At 46.3% G+C, this 26,626-nt stretch overlaps 1 protein-coding gene and 1 long non-coding RNA gene across 2 annotated transcripts; one reads left to right on the top strand and one right to left on the bottom strand.

Annotated features, from left to right (window-relative positions):
• Positions 1–7,875: 7,875 nt before the first annotated feature.
• Positions 7,876–8,301, bottom strand: LOC112116147 (ribonuclease-like). The gene has a single exon (XM_029913358.1). It carries the CDS (start codon positions 8,299–8,301, stop codon positions 7,876–7,878), a length of 426 nt encoding a protein of 141 aa, XP_029769218.1.
• A 7,194-nt stretch (positions 8,302–15,495) lies between these two features.
• On the top strand, positions 15,496–25,918 carry LOC112116148. The gene is made up of 3 exons (XR_003370165.1): positions 15,496–15,965; positions 19,601–20,418; positions 25,881–25,918. It is a non-coding gene; the product is annotated as an uncharacterized LOC112116148 (long non-coding RNA).
• Positions 25,919–26,626: the final 708 nt, after the last annotated feature.

Raw genomic sequence — 26,626 nt, 5'->3', positions numbered from 1 at the left:
CTGGGTGATCCCTGGGGCAGATCGCCCATAGGCTGAGGGTTCTGACTTTGTAAGTCCAGCACTCTGCCTTTCCATCTCCCTTTCTTGGGCTTGCTTTACCCGCTTTCTCTCCACTGCTTTATTTCCAGCTTTCTGAGCTCATAGACTCATAGACTCATAGACTTTAAGGTCAGAAGGGACCAATATGGTCATCTAGTCTGACCCCCCGCATGATGCAGGCCACAAAAGCTGACCCCCCCACTTTCCCTTAGCTCTGCTATTGAAGTCTCCAGATCGTGGTCTAAAGACTTCAAGTCGCAGAGAATCTTCCAGCTTGCGACACCTGCCCTATGCTGCGGAGGAAGGCGAAAAACCTCCAGGGCCACTGCCAATCTACCCTGGAGGAAAATTCCTTCCCGACCCCAAATATGGCGATCAGCAGAACCCCGAGCATACAGGCAAGAATCTCTAGCCAGACCCTCATTTTACCAGCGATGGCCGTTATTGCCTAATTGATTAGAATCACGTAATCCCATCAAACCATTCCCTCCATAAACTTATCTAGCCTAATCTTGAAGCCAGAGAGGTCTTTCGCCCCCACCGTTTCCCTCGGAAGGCTGTTCCAAAATTTCACCCCTCTGACGGTTAGAAACCTTCGTCTAATTTCAAGCCTAAATTTCCCCACGGCCAGTTTATATCCATTCGTTCTCGTGTCCACATTAGCACTGAGCTGAAATAATTCCTCCCCCTCCCTGGTATTTATCCCTTTGATATATTTGAAGAGAGCAATCATATCCCCCCTCAGCCTTCTTTTGGTTAGGCTAAACAAACCAAGCTCCTCGAGTCTCCTTTCATAGGAAAGGTTTTCCATTCCTCGGATCATCCTAGTTGCCCTTCTCTGTACCCGTTCCAGTTTCAGTTCATCCCTTTTAAACAAAGGAGACCAGAACTGCACACAGTACTCCAAGTGAGGTCTCACCAGCGCCTTGTATAACGGAAGCAGCACCTCCCTGTCCCTACTAGAAATACCTCGCCTTATGCATCCCAAGATCGCATTAGCTTTTTTCGCAGCCACGTCGCATTGCCGACTCATAGTCATCCTGCGACCAACCAGGACTCCGAGGTCCTTCTCCTCCTCAGTCACTTCTAACCTATGCGTCCCTAGCTTATAACTGAAATTCTTATTAGTCATCCCTAAATGCATCACCTTACACTTCTCACTATTAAATCTCATCCTATTACTAATACTCCAATTTACAAGGTCATCCAAGTCTCCCTGTAGAATATCCCGATCCTTCTCCGAGTTGGCAATGCCTCCCAACTTTGTGTCATCCGCAAACTTTATCAGGCCACTCCTACATTTGGTTCCGAGGTCAGTAACGAATAGATTAAATAAAATCGGACCCAGAACTGAACCTTGAGGAACCCCACTGGTGACCTCCCTCCAATCTGACAGTTCACCTTTCAGTACTACCCGCTGCAGTCTCCCCTTTAACCAGTTCCTTATCCACCTCTGGATTTTCCTATCGATCCCCATCTTATCCAATTTAACCAATAATTCCTCATGCGGAACCGTATCAAATGCTTTACTAAAATCGAGGTATATTAGATCCACCGCATTTCCTTTATCTAGAAGGTCTGTTACTTTCTCAAAGAAGGAGATCAGGTTGGTTTGGCATGACCTGCCTTTCGTAAACCCATGTTGTAATTTGTCCCAATTGCCATTCTCCTCAAGGCCCTTAACTACTTTCTCCTTCAAAATTTTTTCCAAGACCTTACATACTACAGAAGTTAAACTAACAGGCCTGTAGTTACCCGGGTCACTTTTTTTCCCCTTCTTGAAAATAGGAACCACATTAGCTATTCTCCAGTCCAACGGTACCACCCCCGAGTTTACAGATTCATTAAAAATTGTCGCCAAGGGGCTCGCAATTTCTCGCGCCAGTTCCTTCAGTATTCTAGGATGAAGATCATCCGGTCCGCCCGATTTAGTCCCGTTTAGCTGGTCAAGTTTGGCTTCCACCTCTGATGCTGTAATGTCTATCCCCCCTCCTCTATTCCCCTCTGTCCTACTCCCTCTATTCCTAAACCCTTCATTAGCCTTATTAAAGACCGAAGCAAAATATTCATTTAGATATTGTGCCATGCCTAGATTACTGTTAATTTCCACTCCATCCACATTCTTCAGCGGTCCCACTTCCTCTTTCTTTGTTTTCTTCCTATTTATATGGCTATAAAACCTCTTACTATTGGATTTAATTCCCCTCGCAAGGTCCAACTCTACACGGCTTTTGGCCTTTCTCACCGCATCCCTACATGCTCTAAACTCACTAAGGTAGGTTTCCTTGCTGATCCCTCCCTTCTTCCATTCTCTGTACGCTTTCTGTTTTTTCTTAATCGCCCCTTTGAGACTCCCGCTCATCCAGCTAGGTCTAAATCTCCTGCCCACTAATCGTTTTCCCTTTCTCGGGATACAGGCCTCAGACATCTCATGCAACTTCTGCTTGAAATAATCCCAGGCGTCATCTGCCTTTAGATCCCTAAGTATGTTAGCCCAATCCACTTCCCTAAGTAGTTGCCTTAATTTATTAAAGTTGGCCTTTTTGAAATTGTAAACCTTAGTTACAGTATCATTTCTGTTAATCCTTCCATTCAGTTTAAACCGAATTAGCTCATGGTCACTCGAGCCAAGGTTGTCCCCTACAACCATTTCTTCAACGAGGTCCTCACTACTCACCAGCACTAAATCTAAAATGGCATCCCCCCTCGTTGGTTCACTTACTACTTGATGAAGGAATTCATCTGCTAGTATGTCTAAGAACATCTGAGCCCTATTATTGTTACTAGCATTTGTTACCCAATCTATATCTGGGAAGTTAAAATCCCCCATGATGACACAGTTCTTATCAGTTTTTACTTCCCTAAAAACATTAAGTAGTTCTGTGTCCGCCTCCAGGCTAGATCCCGGTGGTCTATAGCATACCCCAAGCACTATCTCGGGGGAGGCTCTAGTAGTTCTTTTATGCAGTGTAATTATTGCCCATACAGACTCTGTCTTATCCATCCCATCACTTATTATTTCTTTACATTTTATCTCATTATTGACATATAATGCCACTCCCCCACCTTTACCTTTTTTCCGGTCATTCCTAAACAGCACATACCCTTCCATACCTGTACTCCAGTCATGATTACCGTTCCACCACGTTTCGGTTATTCCTACGATATCAGGTTTCATTTCTTGGACCAGGAGCTCCAATTCCTCCATTTTGTTACCTAGGCTTCTCGCATTGGTGTATAAACATCTTACCGTATGCTGTCTTTCCTTTCTCCCATTAGTTATGCAATTTAGAACGGACCCCATGCTGTCCATCCGCCCCCTCTTTCTTATGTCCAATTCCCTACCCCTACCTATGTCTGTGCTTATCTCCTCACACTCCTTTTCAGTGTTGGAATCTGGCGTGGAGATTAACTGAACATCTCCCAACCGTCTCCCCCAAGTTCCTAGTTTAAAGCCCTTTTGATGAGATGAGCCAGCCTCCCTCCCAGAAGTCTATTCCCTTCCCTACTCAGGTGAAGTCCATCCCGCGAGAACAGCTGTCTGTCCCCGAAAGCGTCCCAGTGGCCATACATCCCAAAGCCCTCCTTATAACACCACTCCCTTAGCCAGCTATTTATCCTCATAATTCTGTCAGCCCTTTGCTGTCCTTCTCTTGGAACAGGCAGAATCCCACTAAAGATAATCTGAGCCTCCACTTCCTTAAGCGTCTTCCCCAGCCTGGCATAATCTCCCTTAATTCTCTCTAGCGAGAATCTAGCTGTGTCGTTCGTTCCTACGTGAAAGATGATCAAAGGGTTCTTACCTGCTCCTTTTAGGATCCTTTTCAACCGCAGGTCCACATCCCTTATCTTAGCGCCTGGCAGACAGCACACCCTTCTGTTTTCAGGGTCCGCTCTGGTCACAGGCCTGTCCAACCTCCTCAGCAAGGAGTCTCCAATCACATAAACCTGCCTTTGCCTGGTGACAGTACTCTGTACAAATCTATCCCCTGTCCCCTGTAGTTGTACCTCGTGTGTCTCTCTATTTTCCCTTATAGTCCCCCTAGTGCCATCCTCTATCCTACTGGGGCCTGGTATAGGTGCTGTCTCCATCAACTGCTGCCCTCTCTCTATTGGACTAGCCGCTCTTCTCTTCTTCCTCTGCCTCCCACCATCAGTTACCACCTGCTGCCTCTCTTCCTCGTTATCCAAACACTCAAACCTGTTCCTGAGTTCTATTCCCCCCTCACTTGCCCTCCTTTTCCTTGGCCTGCTCCTCACAGTCACATGCTTCCAATGATCTTGCTCTGCCCCTGACCTTCCCCCCTCACAGACCATAGCCTGTGCTTCCACCTGTACCCCTGAGCATTCCCCTTCTGCCACACCCTGCTTCTGCTCCATTAGCTGCTCGAATCCCCTTCTAAACTCTACCATAGTATCTACCTGCATCTGGAGCCCTCTAATCTTTTCCTCTAGCAGGTCTATTAGGAGGCATTTCATGCAAACATACCTTTGTTCAGGCTCCCCAGCGAGGACCATGTACATACCACAGCTGCTGCATGCAATCATCTGCATACCGTCCTCCGCTGTTTGGCTCATGGCCGCTGTGGTCTCTGCCTGCTGCACCTGGGGCAACGACGCACACCGACCTCCGCTCCCTCCTGCCTCCCCTTCCACCTACCCCTGTACACTCCCACTTAAACTCCCCTGTTAGCAGCCCTGTTTGCCGGCTCCTGGTGCCGCTCCTCGCAGCTGTGCCGCTGCTCGGCTGGGAGGCCTCTTTTATAGGCCCCCTAATCAGCCAAGCTCCGCCCCCTAATCAGGGCTCCGGGCTCAGCAGCCCTCCCAGCACACTGCCCCTACAGGCCTCTACACACACAAGCACTACAAAGACAGACGCAAGTACAGATACCTTCTCCTCCAATGAGACTCACTCCCACTTAAACTCCCCTGTTAGCAGCCCTGTTTGCCGGCTCCTGGTGCCGCTCCTCGCAGCTGGGCCAATTCTAACTGCAAGGCTATTCCCCCACAACAACCTGTGCCAGGCTGGTTTCCTAAGCATGCCCTCCCCCTTGACTTCAGGCCCTTTGGATGGATTAATCAGGTCTCCATGATACTTATCATATTCCACGAGTAGAGATTTCATCCCCCCTACCATTTTCCCTGTAACCTCCAAGCCATGGCCCCTGTCCACAGTTTTTCCAACTGTGATCTGATGGGTTTAGCATATGGCTCCGGCTTGCTCATCCCACTCTTTTTTTGTGTTCTATTTCCCTAACCTGAAACAAATGGATGGAAAATAATAAGCCATAATTTTTTTCTGCACCTGTTTCCAATCTTCTCACATTTGAATCTGAGTCGCTATATTATCGGGTAGATCAGTGCCTGGAGTGTGATCCAGGAAACAGGGTGTCAGTCCTGCCAACTACACCACTCTGATGCACCCCCAGGGTAGCATGGCTGGAAGGCACTCTGCTACTACCCAGAGACAACAGGTACCAGCTGAGAGTGAGGGAGGCACAGCTTAAAGGTTAGCCCCTTCCTGCACCTCCCAGCTGTTTGCTGCTGCTTCCCCGCACAGCCGCAGCTTGCTAGCTCTAGGAGCTGCCGCATGGGGAGGGGGCCTGGCTGACAAACCCTGGCAGAAATCTGGGGGGGGGGGGCATGTGACCCTGTGTGCCCCGATCCAACGCAGTACCTCTGCTACCACCTGCTCTTAGTGGGTGGAAGTTCTGCAACTCCAGGCACTATGGGAAACACAAGCATTCCTCTCTCAAGCTGTGCAGGCCCTGCTATCCCTCTGCAGGCTAATGCTAGACACACACCAACCCCCAAGCATCTCCCTGGACCATCCAGCCCCTGATCAACTAGATGCCTGTAATATTCACCAATTCATTGCTCTCAAAGAAGCAGTGCTAGCTTCATCTCTGCTTAACCCCCCAGCCCTTAGACATGTGTATAGTGAAAGTGTAGTTAACAGAGCACAAAGGTTCAAGTGGCAGCGCGGAGAAGAGCTGGGAAATAAATGGTGACATTTAAAATAACATCATCACCCACCTTCCAGAACTGAGACTTACTCAGCTAGATACTTTTAGAGCAAAGCTCACCCAAAGTCCTTCCAATGTTTCCTGGCTGGGCTTGGCTGTGATCATCTGTTCACGATACAAGTCATGCTGTCTGGTTGCCTCTTGGGTGAAGGGTCCGGGTGTCTGTTCGCACCCCTAGATCTATCAGACCAATCCATTGCCCTTACTCACAAACAGTTTGCCTCCTTGCTGGTTGTTGTTTTTTCCTGTACTCTCCTTCCTTGTAGATTTTGCAATCTCTTAATCAGCATCTGGCTCACAATGGAAATAAACTTACTGTGAGGCACACAATGGCCAGACAGGTAGATAAGTGTCTGTTCCTTCCTGCCTGAAAGGAACCTGCCCAAGATATGTCACCTCCTGGTTCCTTGCCTTGGGAACGTAATTTTCAACACAGACACATAACCCCTTAAACATTATCCATCCCACAGTGATTCTAAGGACCACTGGGCTACTGGCTGTAGGTGGAGACATCACATCAATCCTGTTAGTGAGTTACTCTGCAGGCATCCAGCCAAGGGGCTGCATGTAAAACTCTATGGCTCCAAGTGGGCCCCAGATCACAGGTTCAAATGCCACATGAGACCAGTTTTGACAGTTCCTCTCATGGAGGGATTGGGGGTGGCAGCTGGAATGACCCAGCCTTCGGCAATGACTTTGGGGATGGCCCAGACCAGGGTCCCTTCAGCTCAGTCTCTGACACTAGCCTGTCCCAGTTGCTTTAGGGGAAGGAATTCCCCCCACCCCATGAGAATTATGAAAAATTTTCTCAGGGGCAAAATTTCTTCCTGACCTTCTTCAGTTAGTGAATGGATCCTACCCTGAAGCATGAAGGTCTGTATCTGTTGTGTCAGGTCCAATTTTGGGAGAGGAGTGGGGTCTAATGGGTTAGTGCAAGGGAGGCTGGGAATCAGGTTCTAATCGTGACCCTGGGAGGGGAGCGCTTTCCACTGGGTTAGAAAAGGGCAGATGAAGATTCAGGACTCATATGTTTAATACCAAGCTCTTAATGGGAAGTGGGGTCTAGTGAGTTATAGCAGGCCTGGAGGTGGATGTCAGGTCTCCCGGGTTCTGTTCCCAAGATTGGGGAAGAAGGGTGAGACGGGGTTGAAAACACAGAGAATCTCATTGGAAACCACAGCACACTCCTGGAGTGTTCAGCAATTTACAATCTTGCTATTCCCAATGTAACACAACAAGACGGTTATTGCTTTGCAGGTTTCAGATTTTATTGAGTTCAGGGAGCACAGAGAATGGCAGGTAGGGGGCAGATATTAAAAAATGATGAAAAGAACAATGATGAATATAACACTTAACATGATGAATGTGAGGATTATCCGTTCTTAGACTGAATGTGCAACACCAGCAGGGTGAAACTGGTGAATAGTTCTTGATTAAAGGACAGAGGTTGAGATGGCCACTATTTTTGGCAGTGGGGAGATGACATGGGGCAGCAGAGGGTGGGGATGGGGAGGGGCAGCTATACTGTATAATGGGCACTAGGGGCAGCAGAGGGTAGGAGCAGGGAAGGGGCTGCTATACTGTATAATGGGCACTAGGGGCAGCAGAGTGGGGAATGGGGAAGGGGCAGCTATACTGTATAGTGGTCACTAGGGGGCAGCAGAGGGTGAGGGGAGGAAACACCTGTACAGTTTGACCTGTGTTCAGAGGTAGGTGAGGAGCCAGGTGCGGTGACCAGTATGGAGGAGCCAGAGCCAGATGGGAGGAAGCAGCAGGGTCTCCTGCCTGCCCTCCACGCCTAGTGCTGGCCCTATATGCTCTTCACATATAAAACAGGGAGACCACTCCAGCAGGAGATGATGATTTTTTGTTCTGCGCTGATCCCGGTGTAAGAGATGCTCCAGGGGTTAAATGTGCAGGTGGTGATGTTGAAGGGACTCGTGCTCTGGTACTGGTTGGGCCCGCTGACTACCCCATCTGTCGTGCAGACTTTGCTGATGTTCTCGGCTGTCGCATGGATGAAGGTGTTGGTGTATTTCCAGTACATCACCCGGTCCCACATCATCCTGTTGCAGTAGGCGTTGTTGTTGGTGGCGACGGTCTTGGGGTAGTCCACATTATTTTTCCGGAACATGTCGTTCAGGGGGTTCCACCTCTGCCCGAGGGTCAGAGCCACACAGGCAGCCAGCAGTGCAAGGGTCAGCAGGACCGCAGGGCGGGGTCCGCTTGGAGCCATGGCTGTCTCTGTCGCTGGATCGACCTGCAGCGTGGACAAAAAGGGAAGATGAATGGAGACAGCGCGGGGTGGGGCTCTGCCTCCTCTATGGAACCTGCTGGACCCAAAGCCCCTCCCCAGTCCCACCCCACTCCTCCCCTCCCATTATTCCTGCCCCACTGCATGATGTGCTGCTCTGAGCCCAACTGACATCAACCTCTGCTCCCTTTTCTCTCTCTCTCTCCTCCCCACACTGAGCTGGAGCTAGAACCCAGGAGTCCTGGCTCTGAGCACCACTTCAATAACCACTGGATCATGCTGCCTCCCAGAAATAAACCCTGCAGTTGCAGCCCCATGTGACACTGTTCTCTGCTCTCTCCCGGCTGGTGGAATCTCCGGCAACTTACCCAAGTCCTTGTTCCTTCACTGCTGTTGGAGCGATGGATCCCAGCCTCTGCTGAGCTGAGCCTCACCGTGATCCTCCTGCCTGTCTGGGAACAGGTTATATAGAGGCCCAGCGAGACATGGAGGGGGAGGAGTGGGCGAGGAAATCCAATAAACAATTGGGTAAGGACAATTTCCTGATATCTTGCAATTAAAAGTAGTGGCCCAGCAGGCCAGGCATGGTTGGGGAACAAACAGAACATGTCCTGCCAGAGATGTGGGCTCCACCGAAACATCTCAGGGTGTGTCTATCCAACAAGCAAAGGTGTGATTATAGCATGGGTGGGCAGAACAGTGCCAGCTTTATTCTAGCTAGTGAGGGTAACAATACTGGGTGGCACGGAATTCACCATGGGGTAGCTGTCCCAGTGCCAGCCCACCAGGGACCCTGGCACATATTCTGGTCACCAGCCTGTGCTGCAGTCCAGTCCAACATGTCCCAACTGCTGTTGTTATCCATGCCAGCTAGACTAAAGTTAGCATAGGAATGCCCACCCATGCTGCAAACACAGCTTCATTTGCTGTGTGGATAGACCCCAAGTCCTAACACACTGGCACCTTCCTAATCCAGTCCTATCCTGGGAACTCACAGCATTACCGGTGCTCCCCAATCCTGATTTATACCCTCCTGCTATCCCAGCCCTAAGCTCCCCACAGCCTGCTCTGCCAATGTCCCTCAATCCCCACCTGGTGCCCCCTGCTGCTCTAGTCCTGGGGTCCATTGAAATAGTTTATGGACTATTTGGTCCCAGAGAGTCAAAAGTTTTTATGTGACCATGTCACTGTCCAACTTCAAACTGTTCGACAAGGTTCAGGGTTTGGCATCCAGAGCCCTCGGCCTGCTCAGTCCCATGGCAAACAAACCGTTAACAACCCTTCTATTAAAGATACAGAAAAGAAGGACAAACAGCTATTTCTTTCCAGGTCAAGTGTGTTTAAATAGGGTTTTTTTTTCTTTACGCACATCGTTTGTTCCCTTTAGTTGGAGTGAGGGTTTTTAGAAGGAACCGAAGTGCCCCAAAGTGTCGTAGAAGCTACAGATGGTAATAACGGTCCTTTTGGGGGAAAAGAGAAATTAGTTGAGATGGTCAGGAGCTGTGGTGGGTAAAGTCCAATCCTGTGTCCTAGAAGCAAAACCAGACACACCCACTAAAGAGGAGAGAAAATACAGCGTCTGTCTCTGGTGTTGATTCTCATTTGCAACCTCACTGCTGAGGAAACACAGGGCACTCCGAGACCTGGCAAACTCGTACCAACAGTTCGGGGCATTGTTTTTACCTGTGTCTTTGGTTACTGGCTCACCGCAGTGTTGCAAAACATTCAGTGTTCTCCGGCTAAACCAGACTCTTATTAGGCAGAAGGAGAAAGGAGAGGGAAAGAAAAGAGAAAAAATATGGTGGGGAGGGAGAAGACAAAGCGTACGTCTAAAGGACAAAGAGAAACCTGTGACATGGAGTCTCAGAGCTTGGGTCAATTGACTCTGACGTTCAGGTGTGGGACGGAGGCTGGGAACTGCCCCACTGTCCAGGTTTCAGAGCCGGGACCCAGCGCCATGGTTTTGTCTTTTCAGTGCAGACATATCCCAGTTTCCCATGACAGGTGGTGGCTGGGGTTGGGCCAAAGCCGGTCAAGGAGCCATGTCAACTCGGTCCCTCTCTCTGGCCCGGCCTGGTCAGGACGTCTCTCGGAATTAGGATGAAGGAGGCCTAGGGGTGTCATGCTGGATCCTGTGCTCCCAGGAGATGGCCCACAAGGCAGCCATGATGGTAAAGCTCACTCCTTCCCCTGTGTTCTGTCAGTGATTGTTGCATTCGCTTCCTCTCCTACGTCAGTTTTTCTCCCCAACTTGCTTGTTTATAAGGATCCCAGAAGGAAGCGATGGGTGGAACCATATTTTCCGGTTTACTAGTGAGGCCTTATTCCCCACACACCAGTTTTGGTCCTTTGATTTCCAGCCCCACACTTCTCTCGTTTACCAGCCATGATCCAAACACAGTCCTTGAGTGATGGCCGGGGGCCTGTTTGGGCTCATTTAATGAGTTTCACTTTGCAACTTTTCCGCTCAACCTTTATTGTTATTTGTGACTGGACATTTGGTAAAACTTTCACTCTTCACAGCTGAATTTAATACTACGGTAAATTTGTAGGCCCAATTACTACAACAGCTCCTCACCCTGTGTAGCTCTGCCGGTGCCCCTAAATCCTGACCCACAATGCACTGCAAAGGGACTAAAAGAATTGGACACCATGATAATTAGTGGGGAACTGGGTGTTTAAATCCCTTTGATGGTGGCAATCAGAGCACATGAACCCCTTGGGCTGCTGTGCTGTCATTTCAGGAAGGAAGAAGATTAGCCAGCACCAGTAGATCAGACTCCCCCAGTGAGACTTGAACTCATAACACCTGATTGCCAGAATTGATGTGTGAATCACTGGGATAGCAATAGGCATCAGCTGTCAGGGGAATATGACTACATGTGGGGGTGAGGTGATGACATATATAATTCACATCCCGCCATCCAAGTGATACGTGATTCTTTCCCTGCAGGATAAGAGCAATTCTCTGAAGGAAGAAGAACTCCCACTGGATGCCGTTGGGTGCCTGCCCTATTTCTGAGAGGCAGAAATGTTCCCTTGGGATTTTAATAGTGAATGAAGGAGAGGGAGATGGGGAAGGACACAATGAGAGAGAGAGAGATTTACAGCTGAGAGGTGTTCTTGGGTTAGGAACTATTTCTGATATTTTCAAGGCAACAAGTTGGGTTGTGAGTTTTGGCTTCTCCCCCATTGGCTCTAGGCAAAGGAAGGAAGGAAAGAGACACTCGGAGCAATGCACTAAAGCACACAAGATTCAAACACACACATGAAACAACACCAGAGATAGGGCTCTGACACATCCAAGAGAGAGGCATAACCACACACAACACAAATGCGTCGACAATAGATACAAAGACTCACGAGGAAGGGGAGGCATGCAAGAGGCACATATGGGCAACATATGTGCACACACACACACACACACACACCTGGCACATAAACATGAGACACAGAAGAGTCATACAAGCCACGGGTTCAAATACACAGAATACAAACTCACATTAGGCAAAACTTAAAATGCACAAGATGGATTCACACACGAGCCCAAATATGATATGTGAAAAGGTGGGACGCATACAAAAAAGAGCTTTGGGTTTTTAGCTTTTGAGCAGTGAATACCCGTGGAAAGATGCTCATCCTGAGATAGTTTATTGCCATCAATGGAGAGAAATTAACGATATGGGTGTACCTGAATCCATACTAGTGGTTGTTCTGGCATAATGGCTAAACTGGTACAAAACCTGACCTCTGTTTATCCACATCCATCTCTCTCTCTCAGATTACATTGGTGCCCATCCCATTGTGAGAGTCTCTGAAGACTGATAGTTACTACAGGACCGTAGGAAGTTGTTATTATCACATTCCCAGAAGGTATGATTAATGGAGCCACCAGGTATAATTACCATGCAGATTGGGAATCTAGGGCCCATATTTCCTTGTAGTCTTACAAGCTTCTGAAATAGCTAATGGCCTAGTTAGGGTCACAACTTCCCTGTTCAGCTGGTAGCTCTTCTGTCTAGAGGAAGCGACCAGGGGCACAGCCACTGTAGACTTGATTCTGACCAACAGGAAGGAATAGCTTGCGTAGGTGAAGGTGGAAGGTAATTTGGGAGAAAGTGGCCACGAAATGATAGGAAAGGAAGGAGTAGCAGAATAAGGATGATTGACTTAAAAAAAGCAGCCTTTAACAAATTCTGAGAACTGGTAGGTAAGGTGCCATGGGCAGAAGGAGTTCAGGATTGCTTGAAGTTTCTCAAGGAGACAATATTAAAGGCATGTCTGCAGACTATCTCGACCTGAAGGAAAGATAGAAAGAATAATCAGAGGCCAACGTGGCTCCATGACCTGAAAATCAAAATGGAATGCTACAAACATTGGAAAGATGGACAAATAGCTAAGGAGGAGTACAAAAGAGTATCTCCAGCACATAGGGGCAAGAATCAGAAATGCTAAGGCACAAAAAGAGCCACACCTAGCCAGGGACACAAAAGGATATGAGAAGTGGCTTTTGAAATACATTAGGAATAATATAATGATGAAGAGATGTGTCAGAAGGGAGCTAATAACTGATGACATCAAGAAGTCTGATAAGTTTAATGCCTGTTTTGCTCCAATCTCCACTAAAAAGGTTAATGGTGACCAGATGCACAACACAATTCAAATTAACAACAAGGAGAAAGGAATGCAAGCCAATATAGGGAAAGAACAGGCTAAAAATATTTTGATAACTTAGATATGTTCAGTTTGGCAGGGCCCTGCTGGAATTCATGGCAGGGCACTTAAGGAACAAGCTAAAGCAATCTTGGAACCATTGGCAATTATCTCTGAGAATTCCTGGAGGATGGGTGTGGTCCCAGAGAACTGCAAAAAGGCAAACATACTACCTGTTTTTTAAAAGAGAACAAAGATGACCTGGAAAATTATAGACTAATCAGCTTCACTTTGTTACCCGGAAAGATTGGGGAAATGTATTAAAAATGAATGTTTAAGCACCTAGAGGATAATAGGTTTATAAGGAATAGCCAGCGTGGATTTGTCAAGTCAGTATCATTCCAAACCAACCTAATTTCCTTCTTTGACAGGGTCAGTGCCATAGTGGATAAAGGGGGAGCAGTAGACATGATAGATCTTAATTTTAGTAAGGCTTTTGACACAGTCCTACATGACATTCTCATAAGCAAACTATGGAAATGTGGTTGAAATGAAATTACTAGAAGGTGGATTCAAAAGTGGTTGAAAATCCAGACTCAAAGAGTAGTTATGAATAGTTCACTGCCAAACTGGGGGGATGTATCTAGTGGGTCCTGCAGGGGTCAGTCCTGGGTCCGGTATTATTCTATATTTTCATTAATGACTCGGATCATGGAGTAGAGAGTATGCTTATAAAATTTGCAGATGACACCAAGTTGGGAGAGGTTGCAAGCACTTTGGAGGACAGGATTTGAATTAAAAATGGCCTTGCCAAATTGGAATATTATTCTCTGTTCAGCAAGATGAATTCAATAAAGACAAGTGCAAAGTACTACACTTAGGAGGGAAAATTCAAATGCACAACTACCAAAAGGGGAATAACTGGCTAGGTGGTGGCACTGTGGAAAAGGATCTGGGGATTATAGTGGATCGCAACAAATTAAATATGAGTCAACAATGTGATGCAGTTACAAAAAAGGCTAATATCATTTTGGGGTTTATTAACAGAAGTGTCGTATGTAAAACACGGGAGGTAATTGTCCCGCTCTGCTTACCACTGGTGAGGCTGCAGCTGAAGTACTGTGTCTAATTCTGGGTGCCGCACTTTAGGGAAGAAGTGGACAAATTGGAGATAGTCCAGAGGAGAGCAACAAAAATGATCAAAGGTTTAGAAAACCTGAGCTATGAGGAAAGGTTAAAAAAACTGGGCATGGTTATTCTTGAGAGACGAAGACTGAGGTGGGACTTGATACAGTCTTCCAATATGTTAAGGGCTCTTATAAAGAGGATGGGGATCAATTGGTCTCCAAAGACAAGAAGGAATGGGCTTAATCTTCAGCAAGGGAGATTCAAGTTAGATATTAGGAAAAACTTTTTAACTACAGGGATAGTTAAGCTCTGGAACAAGCTGCCAAAGGAAGTTGTTATAACCCTCTCTGTTATAAATTGTTGCCTTATTTCCCTTATATGTGCCTTATTGTCTAGCTTCCACTTCCAGGCATTGGATCATTTTATATCTTTGCCTGGTCGAATGAAGAGCCCTTTATCAAATATTTGTTCCCTATGTAGGTTCCCCATAATTTTCGTGGCTCTTCTCTGACCCCGCTCCAGTTTGTCAACATCTTTCTTGAATTGTGGGCACCAGAACTGGACACAGAATTCCAGCAGCAGTCGCACCAATACCAACTTCCAAGGTAAAATAACCCCTCTGCTCCTACTGGAGATTCCCTTTGGTTGTGCATCTCAGGATTGCATTAGCTCTTTTGGCCACAGCATCATACTCAGCTGATTCTCCACCACGACCCCAAAATCTTTTTCAGAGTCACTGATTCCCAGAGTAGAGTCCCTCATCCTGCAAGTCTGACCTGTGTTCTTTGTTACTTGAGGTATAGCTTTACATTTTTCCCCCAAATACAGAACAGAAATATTTATCGAACACTTCTGCCTTGTCTGCATTATAAACTTTATTCAGGATAATTCTATACTAGATTTCATTCTGATGAATATAAATGAATTGGTCATCAAACAGAAAAATAAGAGTTTGATGCTGTGAAGTTACATCTAGCCCACTGTCCATCCATGGTACTGTGGAGGATGCTGCACATGTGCTGAATGGTTGCTTTCTTCATGCAGGGCTCCCTTGAGGTCTTCTCCAGATGAACATTGCAGACTCAGAGGCCACCGACTGGCTCCAGCCTATGTAGCTGTTTTTTAAATCTAGCCTTGCATGTTTTGCTCACAGGCAATCTCCACGTACAGACATGGACTGGTGAACGCTGCTTCTCATATGACTATCAGGCCATCATGGTTTTGAAAGCACATCAGAAAGAGAGGGAGAGAAAGACGCACATCCAAACACACCAAGGGATGAGATTTTTTCAGGTACCTAAAGGATTTGGATGCCATAAAAAACAGTGGAAAACTTGGCGTGTAAATTTCTTGGGGGATTTGAAGGTGGCAAGCCCAGCACATGTACCCATTGGACTTCAGTGCTCACAGTTCAGGAAGAGAGGAGATTAACCGGCTTCTGGTAGATCAGACTCCCCCAGAACAAATTGCAAATGGCCCCATCTAGAACTGAACAACACTTACTACCAAAACTAGTGCTTTAACCATTGATCCGGCAATGGAGTCGTGTGATTGTGTTAGCCCTGGAATAGCAGGACAAAGGGTGATGTGATGACAAACATTGCACATTGTAGCACCTAAGTTCTACATTATTCTTTCCCTGCAGGATAAGAGCAATTCTCTGAAGGAAGAAAAACTCCTATTGGATGCCGTTGGGTTTCTGCCCTATCTCCAAGGGGAAGAAATGTGTTGGAATTTTAATAGTGAAAGAAGGAGAGAGAGATGGGGAAGGATACAATGAGAGAGAGAGAGAGAGAGAGAGAGGACTGGTGTAAATTATTTCTTCATGGGACCAAAGCCAGGACTGGAGATTTCGAAGGCAACAGGTTAGGTTCCATTGGGATTTGGGTGGGATTTGTGACTTGATACCGTACTGGTTCTAAGCAAGGTCAGAAAGGTGGTATGTGGAAAGAGACACTTGGAGGTGTGTACTCAGATACACATGCAAGACATAAACACACAGAGGAAACAACACTGGAGACAGACAAGGCTCTGACTGACAAAAGCAAGAGGCACACCCTCACAAAAGCACTGACAAAAGATAAATACACACCAGGCAGAGGAGGAGACATGCAAGATGCACCCAAGACAAACCCACAAAACAGGAGCATACCCACAAAAAACATAGCATGATATGCACAGCACTCACACAAGCAAGGGACTCAACTACACAAAATACTCCCGAGGCACAACGTGAGAAGAGAAAAGTGACTCACACAAACACACGCAACACAAACACAGACAAGCCCAAACATGATACATTTAATGATGTGAGGCACAAAAGAAAAAGTTTTGGGTTTTAAGGGTTGAATGTTACTGAGAAGACAGTGGATGCGGTTCCAGATGGTTCCTATCCAATCTCGCATTAAGAGGACAATTAAAGTTGCCCCTCCCCACAAATTAAAAGGTCAACAATGTGTCCAAAGAGAAGCCAAGCTCTGCAAGAAACACAACATGGAAAAATCATGGAGCAGGTCCTCAAGGAATCAATTCTGAAGCACTTAGAGGAGAGGAAAGTGATCAGGAACAGTCAGCATGGATTCACCAAGGGCAAGTCATGCCTGACTAACCTAATTGCCTTCTATGAGGAGATAACTGGCTCTGTGGATGAGGGGAAAGCAGTGGATGTGTTATTCCTTGACTTTAGCAAAGCTTTTGATACAGTCTCCCACAGTATTCTTACCAACAAGTTAAAGAAGTATGGGCTGGATGAATGGACTATAAGGTGGATAGAAAGCTGGCTAGATCGTCGGGCTCAACGGGTAGTGATCAACGGCTCCATGTCTAGTTGGCAGCCGGTTTCAAGTGGAGTGCCCCAGGGGTCGGTCCTGGGGCCGGTTTTGTTTAATATCTTCATTAATGATCTGGAGGATGGCGTGGACTGCACTCTCAGCAAGTGTGCAGATGACACTAAACTGGGAGGAGTGGTAGATACGCTGGAGGGTAGGGACAGGATACAGAGGAACCTAGACAAATTAGAGGAATTGGCCAAAAGAAACCTGTTGAGGTTCAACAAGGACAAGTGCAGAGTCCTGCACTTAGGACGGAAGAATCCCATGCACTGTTACAGACTAGGGACCGAATGGCTAGGAAGCAGTTCTGCAGAAAAGGATCTAGGGGTTACAGTGGACGAGAAGCTGGATATGAGTCAACAGTGTGCCCTTGTTGCCAAGAAGGCTAACGGCATTTTGGGCTGTATAAGTAGTGGCATTGCCAGCAGATCGAGGGATGTGATCGTTCCCCTCTATTCGACATTGGTGAGGCCTCATCTGAAGTACTGTGTCCAGTTTTGGGCCCCACACTACAAGAAGGATGTGGAAAAATTGGAAAGAGTCCAGCGGAGGGCAACAAAAATGATTAGGGGGCTGGAGCACATGACTTATGAGGAGAGGCTGAGGGAACTGGGATTGTTTAGTCTGCAGAAGAGAAGAATGAGGGGGGATTTGATAGCTGCTTTCAACTACCTGAAAGGGGGTTCCAAAGAGGATGGATCTAGACTGTTCTCAGTGGTAGCAGATGACAGAACAAGGAGTAATGGTCTCAAGTTGCAGTTGGGGAGGTTTAGGTTGGATATTAGGAAAAAACGTTTTCACTAGGAGGGTGGTGAAGCACTGGAATGGGTTACCTAGGGAGGTGGTGGAATCTCCTTCCTTAGAGGTTTTTAAGGTCCGGCTTGACAAAGCCCTGGCTGGGATGATTTAGTTGGGGATTGGTCCTGCTTTGAGCAGGGGGTTGGACTAGATGACCTCCTGAGGTCCCTTCCAACCCTGATATTCTATGATTCTATGATTCTATGATTTTCCCCTACAGTAGGAGCATAGACGTTAATCAAAAAAAGATGTTAATTGCTCAAAAATAGCTTGGCCCATCAATACGCTGCCTGGAACAGCTTTCAGCATAACCACTGAACCAGGCTTAACTCTGTCCGCAAGGAGACTGGCAAATCCTGCAGGAGAATTTAACCTGTGGCCCTGGGTTGCCGAATTTTGCCTCCAGACTTTACCTGTGTGGTGTAGGGTGTCCTAGCTCTGGGGAAGGTGACTGGGTTTAAAAATGGGCAGTTGAGGGGGGGATTGTAGTGAGAGGTGTTTTTGTCCGGTAGTGTCCCTCCTTTTTCAAAGAAGCTGCTGGCCGGAGACATGACTTGTTAGGGCAATTTCACTGCCCTATTAGCAGGATTCCTGTAGCTGTAACACCCTGGATGTTAGCCATGTCCTGTCCTCTTGCAGGCAGGATTTTATCATATTAAACAATGCTTCCGAGGCTCTCAAAGTCTCCCTGACATACAGGATTGGGGAGTGTGAATCCCTTTTGTCTGCGGCCACTGAGGACATGGCCTGTTTTGCGCTGTGGGATCTTGACACATCTGGTTAATCAGTGCCTTAAGAAGAGGCCAGCTAGTCCTGGGAATGTGGGGGTTTCTGAGAGTACAGCACAGGCTGGGGTAGGGCGACCAGATGTCCCGATTTTATAGGGACAGTCCCAATTTTGGGGGCTTTTTCTTATATAGGCACCTATTACCCCCCACCCCCATCCCAATTTTTCACACTTGCCCTCTGGTCACCCTAGGATGGGGTGACTGTGGCAGAGCCTAGTTCTGAGGGGTTAGCACCCCCTTTATAATCTAGGGGGAGATGGCATTATTGGGTCTGTATCTCCTGATGCAGTGGCCTCTTGCCATGAGCCTGCCTGACAAATGGAGGCTGAGCCAGTTACTATGGGATCCGCAGACCTCCCTCTGGTCTCTCTGAGGTTTTCTCCCTTGAGGTTGGTACTGAGTCTGAATTGGAGGGTGTGGGGAATGACAAAATCACAGATTTTTTGGGTCCTGAACTCCCTGAGTGGGGCTACACACCTAATACTACTGGTAGGTTTCTGCATGAGATAAAGGTGGACTAGTGGTGATAGATTGGTTTCCTGACCTTCCAGTGCTTTGGTTGCTTGCTCAGTACCTGATGAAATGTGTCTCTGTGACTGAGTTTGACTGACAGGTATAGATTGAACAAACTGATGACCAAAGTGTATGTCTCTTTGACCAATGGAAATGTTGAGGATTAATGGATATAAGAAAATTTGGTGATTGTTATTTTTCTCAGTCTGTTTACTTATTTTTAATGATGAACACTGATCTGATGGGTTATTTTGTTTGTTGCTCTCTGAATATGAATGGGTGTGGGAATTTTAATTATTCCCAATCTGGAATTGCATCTGCTGTCTGCACAGCGACTTGCAACTTTTCTATCCGCTTCTGATCTGACTGATGCGTGGTGACATTTTTGCCCTTACTCATGATGGTACTCTTGGTTGAGTACTAGTGCCAATTCTTTCTCTATGGCCTGCTTGGATTGTTACTATGTTTTTACCCATCCTTTGTCTCATTTGTTTTCTAGTTGTATTGTCACTATTGAGATTTCAAATCGTGATTTGGTCTTATTTGTGTTGTCTTTTCCCTCTGTTCAAGAATGTTGCCCATACTGACATTTTAAGAACACCCTGTCTTCCAACGGTGGCCAGTACTAGTGCCTGAGAGGGAATGAACAGAACAGGTAATCATAAAGTGATCCATACCCTGTTGCCCATTCCCAGCTTCCCAGTTTCTTTTGTTATGTGAATGGGTAAATAACATTTACTTATTCATGTTCTCCACACCATTTGCGATTTTATAGACCTCTATCATATCGCCCCTCTGTCATCTCTTTTCTAAGATGAACAGTCCCCATCTTTTTAATCTCTCCTCATAAGAACATAAGTATGGCGATATTGGTCATTGTCCCTTGGTTTTTTGTATCTTGTGTTTATTTTTACTGTTAAATATAGGTTCACAAATAGATGTACGGCATGCCTTTTGAGCTTGGGTCAAGCAAAGTTGGCCACTTTGAAGAGCAGACAATGTAAATTATTTGGTACTGGAGATGGTGTTGATCTTCTTTTTCATTATTATTATTATTATTATTATTATAGTAGTTTTATGCTAAACTTCATTTCAAGTTTAGATAGTCTTTTATACACAATGTAGATCAAATTTTCAGTGGTGGGCAACTGCAAATGTACGTTTTATGGTTAGGGATGTGCAACTGTTTATGAATTTGCATTTTTTTCTTGTTTTTACTGTGTTTTATGTACTGATTTCTTAAAAGTATTTTAAAGGTCACCTATCCCCATACACACCCATTTCTCTATCTAATTACATGTGTGCCCATCCAATTGTCGGAGTCTCTGAAGACTGGCAGATGTCACAAGACTGTGGGAGGTTGTTATTGACATGAGCATTCCCAGAAGGTATGATTATGAAGCTGCCAAGCCACCAGATGTTTTTATCATGCAGATCGGGAGATGAGGGCCCACGTTTCCTTGCATTCTTAAAAGCTTCTGAATGAGGTAATGTCTTAGTTTCTCTTAGGAAGTAATGCTGGTCCCTGTTCAGCTGGTACTTCTTCTAATGGGAGGAAGTAAACAGAGGCAAAGCATTTTAGACTTGATTCTGGTCATCAGGGAGGAACTGGTTGCAAATGTGAAGATAGAAGGAAATATGGGTGAAAGCAATCAAGCAATGATATATGTCATAATTCTAAGGAAAGGACAGAGTGAGAGCAGCAGAATAAGGATGATGGACTTCAAAAAACAAGCTAACAATCTCAGAGAGGTCCCATGGGAATAAGTCTCAGGGATAAAGGAGTTCAGGAGAACTGGTAGTTTCTTAAGGAGACAATATTAAAGGCACATCTGCCAAATACCCTGATGCAAATCAAAGATAGAAAGAAGAGTAACAGGCCAGTATGGCTCCATCAAGGGCTCTTTAATTACCTGAAAACCAGAAAGGAATCCTACAAAAAGTGGAAACCTGGACAAATTGCTAAGGAGCAGTACAAAAGAACAACAGAGTTATGAATGAGTTATGTCCAAAGCAGTAAGAAGAGGCTCTTTAAATACATTAGGAGCAAGAGAAAGATGAAAGAAAGTGTGGGTCCACTACTTAATGGGGAAGCAAAGGTAATAACTGACAACATCAAGCTAACTGAGGTGTTTCACCTCTGTTTTGCTTCAGTCCTCACTAAAACAGTTAATTTATTTTATTTAGCCTGTGCATAATCATCTAGCCAAGTGGAAGCATCTTTTGTGGCATGATGCAGTTCTTCTAGGCCACCGCTGAACCTAGTCAGCAGGCATTCATCGACAATGTGTATCATTGTCTGTGTTGTGCCGCAGCTGTACAAAGGGCTGTCACGAAGGCCCCAGTGATACTGGTTGGCTGCACAGAGACCTTGCCCGCTTCGGGTTCAACGGGGACCACTGGCGATCTGGCAGGTCAAAACCAGGGGGGCAAATTGTGGGGTCGGTGACAAGGGACTGGTTAGGGATTATAATAGATATCCATTCCTCTTGCCAGAGTGTTTCTGCCGTAACATCCTGGTGTGGCGGATGAGACCATAATGGGTGATCTGACAGCAAACGTGCAACTGATGGTTTAAAAAGGTCATTGTGCAGTGGCAGGCTTGAGTTGGCATGTGTTTTCTCCAGTAACCTACCAGTGGCAACCTCTCATCTGATATGAGGAGGAGCAATATTGGTCAGAATTGGAAGCCATGGGACTGGAGTTGGACGCAGGGTGCTGGAGATGTTACTCATGGCGGCATGTAATTGCGTATCCACCAGTTTGGTGTGTGACGATCGTCTCCATAATTGTGCTTGGTACTCTGCCACCAAATACGAGGTGGCAAGAGCTGACATCCGCAGAGCTGGAGCACGAGCACCCCATGACGAACCTGCCAGTTTGCTAAGATTGTTGCATGTCTTAATTTTAGCTGCTGTCTTCTTCAGGTGAGCATGGTAACTCAGTGTGCGGTCTAAGGTCACACCTAGATAGACCGGTTCTTCTTCATGCTTCACCTTCTGACCATTCAGATAAACATTCGGTTCTCAGGTTGCGCTGGCGCGATGAAGATGGAACAAACTGGATACTGTTTTTATGATGCTTGGCTGGAGACGCCAAGTCTTACAGTAGTCAGCTAACTTTGTCATGTCCCGGTTTAAGGTGGCATCAATCTTGTGAAATGTCTGGGTCTCGGTACTGCAACAGACGTTGTTTGCGTAAATGAACTTTCATGACACCAACTAAATCATCCCTGCCAGGGTTTTGTCAAGTCGGGCCTTAAAAACCTTAAGGATGGAGATTCCACTACCTCCCTAGGTAACCCACCCTCCTAGTGAAATAGTGTTTCCTAATAGCCAACCTAGACCTCCCCCACTGCAACTTGAGACCATTGCTTCTTGTTCTGTCATCTGCCACCACTGAGAACAGCCTAGCTCCATCCTCTTTGGAATCCCCCCTCAAGTAGTTGAAGGCTGCTATCAAATCCCCCCTCACCTTTCTCTTCTGCAGACTAAATAACCCCAGTTCCCTCAGCCTCTCCTCATAAGTCATGTGGCACAGCCCCCTAATCATTTTTGTTGCCCTCTGCTGGGCTGTCTCCAATTTGTCCACATCCTTTCTGTAGTGGGAGGCCCAAAACTGGATACAATACTCCAGATGTGGCCTCACCAGTGCCGAATAGAGGGGAATAATCATTTCCCTTGATCTACTGGCAATGCTCCTACTAATACAGCCCAATATGCCGTTAGCCTTCTTGGCAACAACGGCACACTGCTGATTCCAGCTTCTCATCCACTGTAATTCCCAGGTCTTTTTCTGCAGACCTGCTGCTTAGCCAGTCAGTCCCCAGCCTGTAGCAGTGCAAGGGATTCTTCCATCCTAAGTGAGGGCCTCTGTACTTGTCCTTGTTGAACCTCAACAGATTTCTTTTGGCTCAATCCTCAAATTTGTCTAGGTCACTCTGAACCCTATGCCTACCCCGCAGTGTATCTACCTCTTCCCCTAGCTTAGTGTCATCTGCGAACTTGCTGAGGGTGCAATCCTTTCCATCATCCAGATCATTAATGAAGATATTGAACAAAATTGACCTGAGGACCAACCCCTGGGGCACTCCACTTGATACCGGCTGCCAACTAGACATGGAGCAATTGATCACTATCCATTGAGCCCAACAATCTAGCCAGCTTTCTATCCACCTTATAGTCCATTCATCCAATCCATACTTTTTTAACATACTGGCAAGAATACCGTGGGAGACCGTATCAAAAGCTTTGCTAAAGTCAAGATATATCACATCCACTGCTTTCCCCATATCCACAGAACCAGTTATCTCATCATTGAAGGCAATCAGGTTGGTCAGACATGACTTGCCCTTGGTGAATCCATGTTGACTATTCCTGATCACCTTCCTCTCCTCCAAGTGCTTCAAAATGGTTTCCTTGAGGACCTGCTCCATGATTTTTCCAGGGACTGAGGTGAGGCTGACTGGTCTGTATTTCCCCGGGTTCTCCTTCTTCCCTTTTTTAAAGATGGGCACTATATTTGCCTTTTTCCAGTCATTCGGGGCCTCCCCCGATTGCCATGAGTTTTCAAAGATAATGGCCAATGGCTGTGCAATCACATCAGCCAATTCCCTCAGCACCCTCGGATGCATTATATCTGGACCCATGGACTTGTGCATGTCCAGCTTTTCTAAATAGTTCTTAACCTGTTCTTTAACCACTGAGGGCTGCTCACCTCCTCCCTTACGGTGACCAGACAGCAAATGTGAAAAATCGGGACAGGGGGTGGGGGGTAAGCGGAGCCTATATAAGAAAAAGACCCCAAAATCAGAACTGTCCCAATAAAATCGGGACATCTGGTCACCCTATACTCCCCATACTGTGTTGCCCAGGATAGTAGTGTGGGAACTGATCTTGTCTGTGAAGACGAAGGCAAAAAAAGCATTGAGTACTTCAGCTTTTCCCACTTCCTCTGTCACTAGGTTGCCTCCCCCATTCATTCAGGGTCCCACACTTTCCCTGATCTTTTTCTTGTTGCTAACATACCTGTAGAAACCCTTCTTGTTACCCTTCACATCCCTTGCTAGCTGCAACTCCAGTTGTGTTTTGGCCTTCCTGATTACACCCCTACATGCTCGATCAATATGTTTATACTCCTCCCTAGTCATCTGTCCAAGTTTCCACTTCTTGTAAGCTTCCTTTTTATGTTTAAACTCACGGAAGATTTTACTGTTAAGCCAAGCTGGTCGCCTGCCATATTTACTGTTCTTTCTGCACATCGGGATGGTTTGTTCCTGCACCCTCAGTAAGGCTTCTTTAAAATACAGCCAGCTCTCCTGGACTCCTTTTCCTCTCATATTAGCCTCCCAGGGGATCCTGCCCATCAGTTCCCTGAGGGAGTCAAAGTCTGCTGTTCTGAAGTCCAGGATCCGTATTTTGCTACTGTCCTTTCTTCCTTTTGTGAGGCTCTTGAACTCAACCATCTTATGGTCACTGCCACCCACTTCTACTTCCCCTACCAATTCTTCCCTGTTTGTAAGCAGCAGGTCAAGAGGAGAATGGCCCCTGGTTGTTTCCTCCAGTAGTTGCACCAGGAAGTTGTCCCCCTACACTCTCCAAAAACTTCCTGCATTGTCTGTGCACTGCTGTATTGCTCTCCCAGCAGATGTCAGGGTGATGAAATCCCCCATTAGAACCAGAGCTTGTGTTTGTGAAAATCAGTGGGAAAGTCAGCGTGTAAACCACTTTGGTGATTTAAAGATGGCAATCCCAGGACATGTACCCCTTGGGCTGCTGTGCCGACAGTACATGAGAAGAGGAGATTAGTCAGTTTCCAGTAGACCAAACTCCACTGGAATAAATTAAAAATGGCTCCAGCAAGACTTGAATTCACAACACTTGTTACCAAAGTGAGCACTTTACCACTGAGTCACCAATGAAACCATATTGAGTCATACATTCCAAGGCCAGACGGGGCCCTTGTGATAATCTAGTCCTGTTTCCCAGATAGCACAAGCTATAGAACTGTCCTAAAATAATTCCTAGAGCTGATCTTTTAGAAAAAAAAATCCTATCTTGTGTTAAATACTATCAGCAATGGAGAATCCACCATGACCCTTGGTAAATTGTTCCACTGGTTAATTAATCTAACCATTAACAATTATGCCTTATTTCCAGTCTGAATATGTTTCACTTCAGCTTCCAGCCATGGGATCATGTTTTATACCTTCCTCTGTTAGACTGAAGAGCCCATTATTAAATATTTCTTTCCCAAGTAGATACTTATAGGGCTTGTCTACACAGCAGCATCGATTTAGTGGCTCTGGTGAAGACACAATAAGTTGATGTCAGAGTGCTCTCCTGACAACTTCAGTACTCCACCTCCCCGAGAGGCAGAGACTAAGTCGGTGGGAGAGTGTCTCTTATTGACATAGTGTGGTGTAGACACTGTGTTAGGTCAATATAAGCTACATTGCTCGGGGGAGGGTGATTTTTTTTACCCCCCTGGGCGACGTAACTCACATCATCTTAAGTGGCAGTGTAGACCAGACCATAGATTGTAATCAAGTCATCCCTTAACCTTCTCCCTGTTAAGCCAAATAGATTGAGTTCTTTGAGTTTATCTCTATAAGGTAGGTTTTCTAATCCTTTAATCATTTATTAACATACTTCTTGAATTGTGGGCACCAAAATTGTACACAAGATTCCAGTAGCAGTAACATCAGTGCCAGGTAAAATAACCTCTCTACTCCTACTCAATATTCCCCTGTTTCTGCATCCCAGGATTGCATTAGCTCTTTTGGTCACAGCGTCACACTGGGTGCTCATGTTCAGGGGATTATTTACCATGACCCCCAAATCTTTTTCAGAGACAGTCCTTCCAAGAATAGAGACCCTGTTCTGTAAGTACAGCCGATGTTCTTTGTTCCTTGATGCATTTACATTTAGCTGTATTAAAATGCTTATTGTTTGCTTGCACCCAGTTTACCAAATGATATAGATCATAGAATCATAGAATCATAGAATATCAGGTTTGGAAGGGACCTCAGGAGGTCATCTAGTCCAACCCCCTGCTCAAAGCAGGACCAATCCCCAACTAAATCATCCCAGCCAGGGCTTTGTCAAGCCGGACCTTAAAAACCTCTAAGGAAGGAGATTCCACCACCTCCCTAGGTAACTCATTCCAGTGCTTCACCACCCTCCTAGTGAAAAAGTTTTTCCTAATATCCAACCTAAACCCCTCCCACTGCAACTTGAGACCAATACTCCTTGTTCTGTCATCAGGTACCACTGCAAACAGTCTAGATCCATCCTCTTTGGAACCCCCTTTCAGGTAGTTGAAAGCAGCTATCAAATCTCCCCTCATTCTTCTCTTCTGCAGACTAAACAATCCCAGTTCCCTCAGCCTCTTCTCATAAGTCATGTGCTCCAGCCCCCTAATCATTTTTGTTGCCCTCCGCTGGACTCTTTCCAATTTTTCCTCATCCTTCTTGTAGTGTGGGGCCCAAAACTGGACACAGTACTCCAGATGAGGCCTCACCAATGTCGAATAGAGGGGAACGATCACATCCCTCGATCTGCTGGCAATGCCACTACTTATACAGCCCAAAATGCC

Source organism: Terrapene carolina, unplaced genomic scaffold, assembly GCF_002925995.2.
Source record: "Terrapene carolina triunguis isolate 2854851 unplaced genomic scaffold, T_m_triunguis-2.0 Scaffold612, whole genome shotgun sequence".
Classification (NCBI taxonomy): Eukaryota; Metazoa; Chordata; order Testudines; family Emydidae; genus Terrapene; species Terrapene triunguis.
This window is presented reverse-complemented; position numbering and strand designations above follow the sequence as displayed.

Coding starts and splice junctions, on each gene's coding strand:
- LOC112116147 (XM_029913358.1), bottom strand. CDS start 8,301: ATGGCTCCAAGCGGACCCCGCCCTGCGGTCCTGCTGACCCTTGCACTG.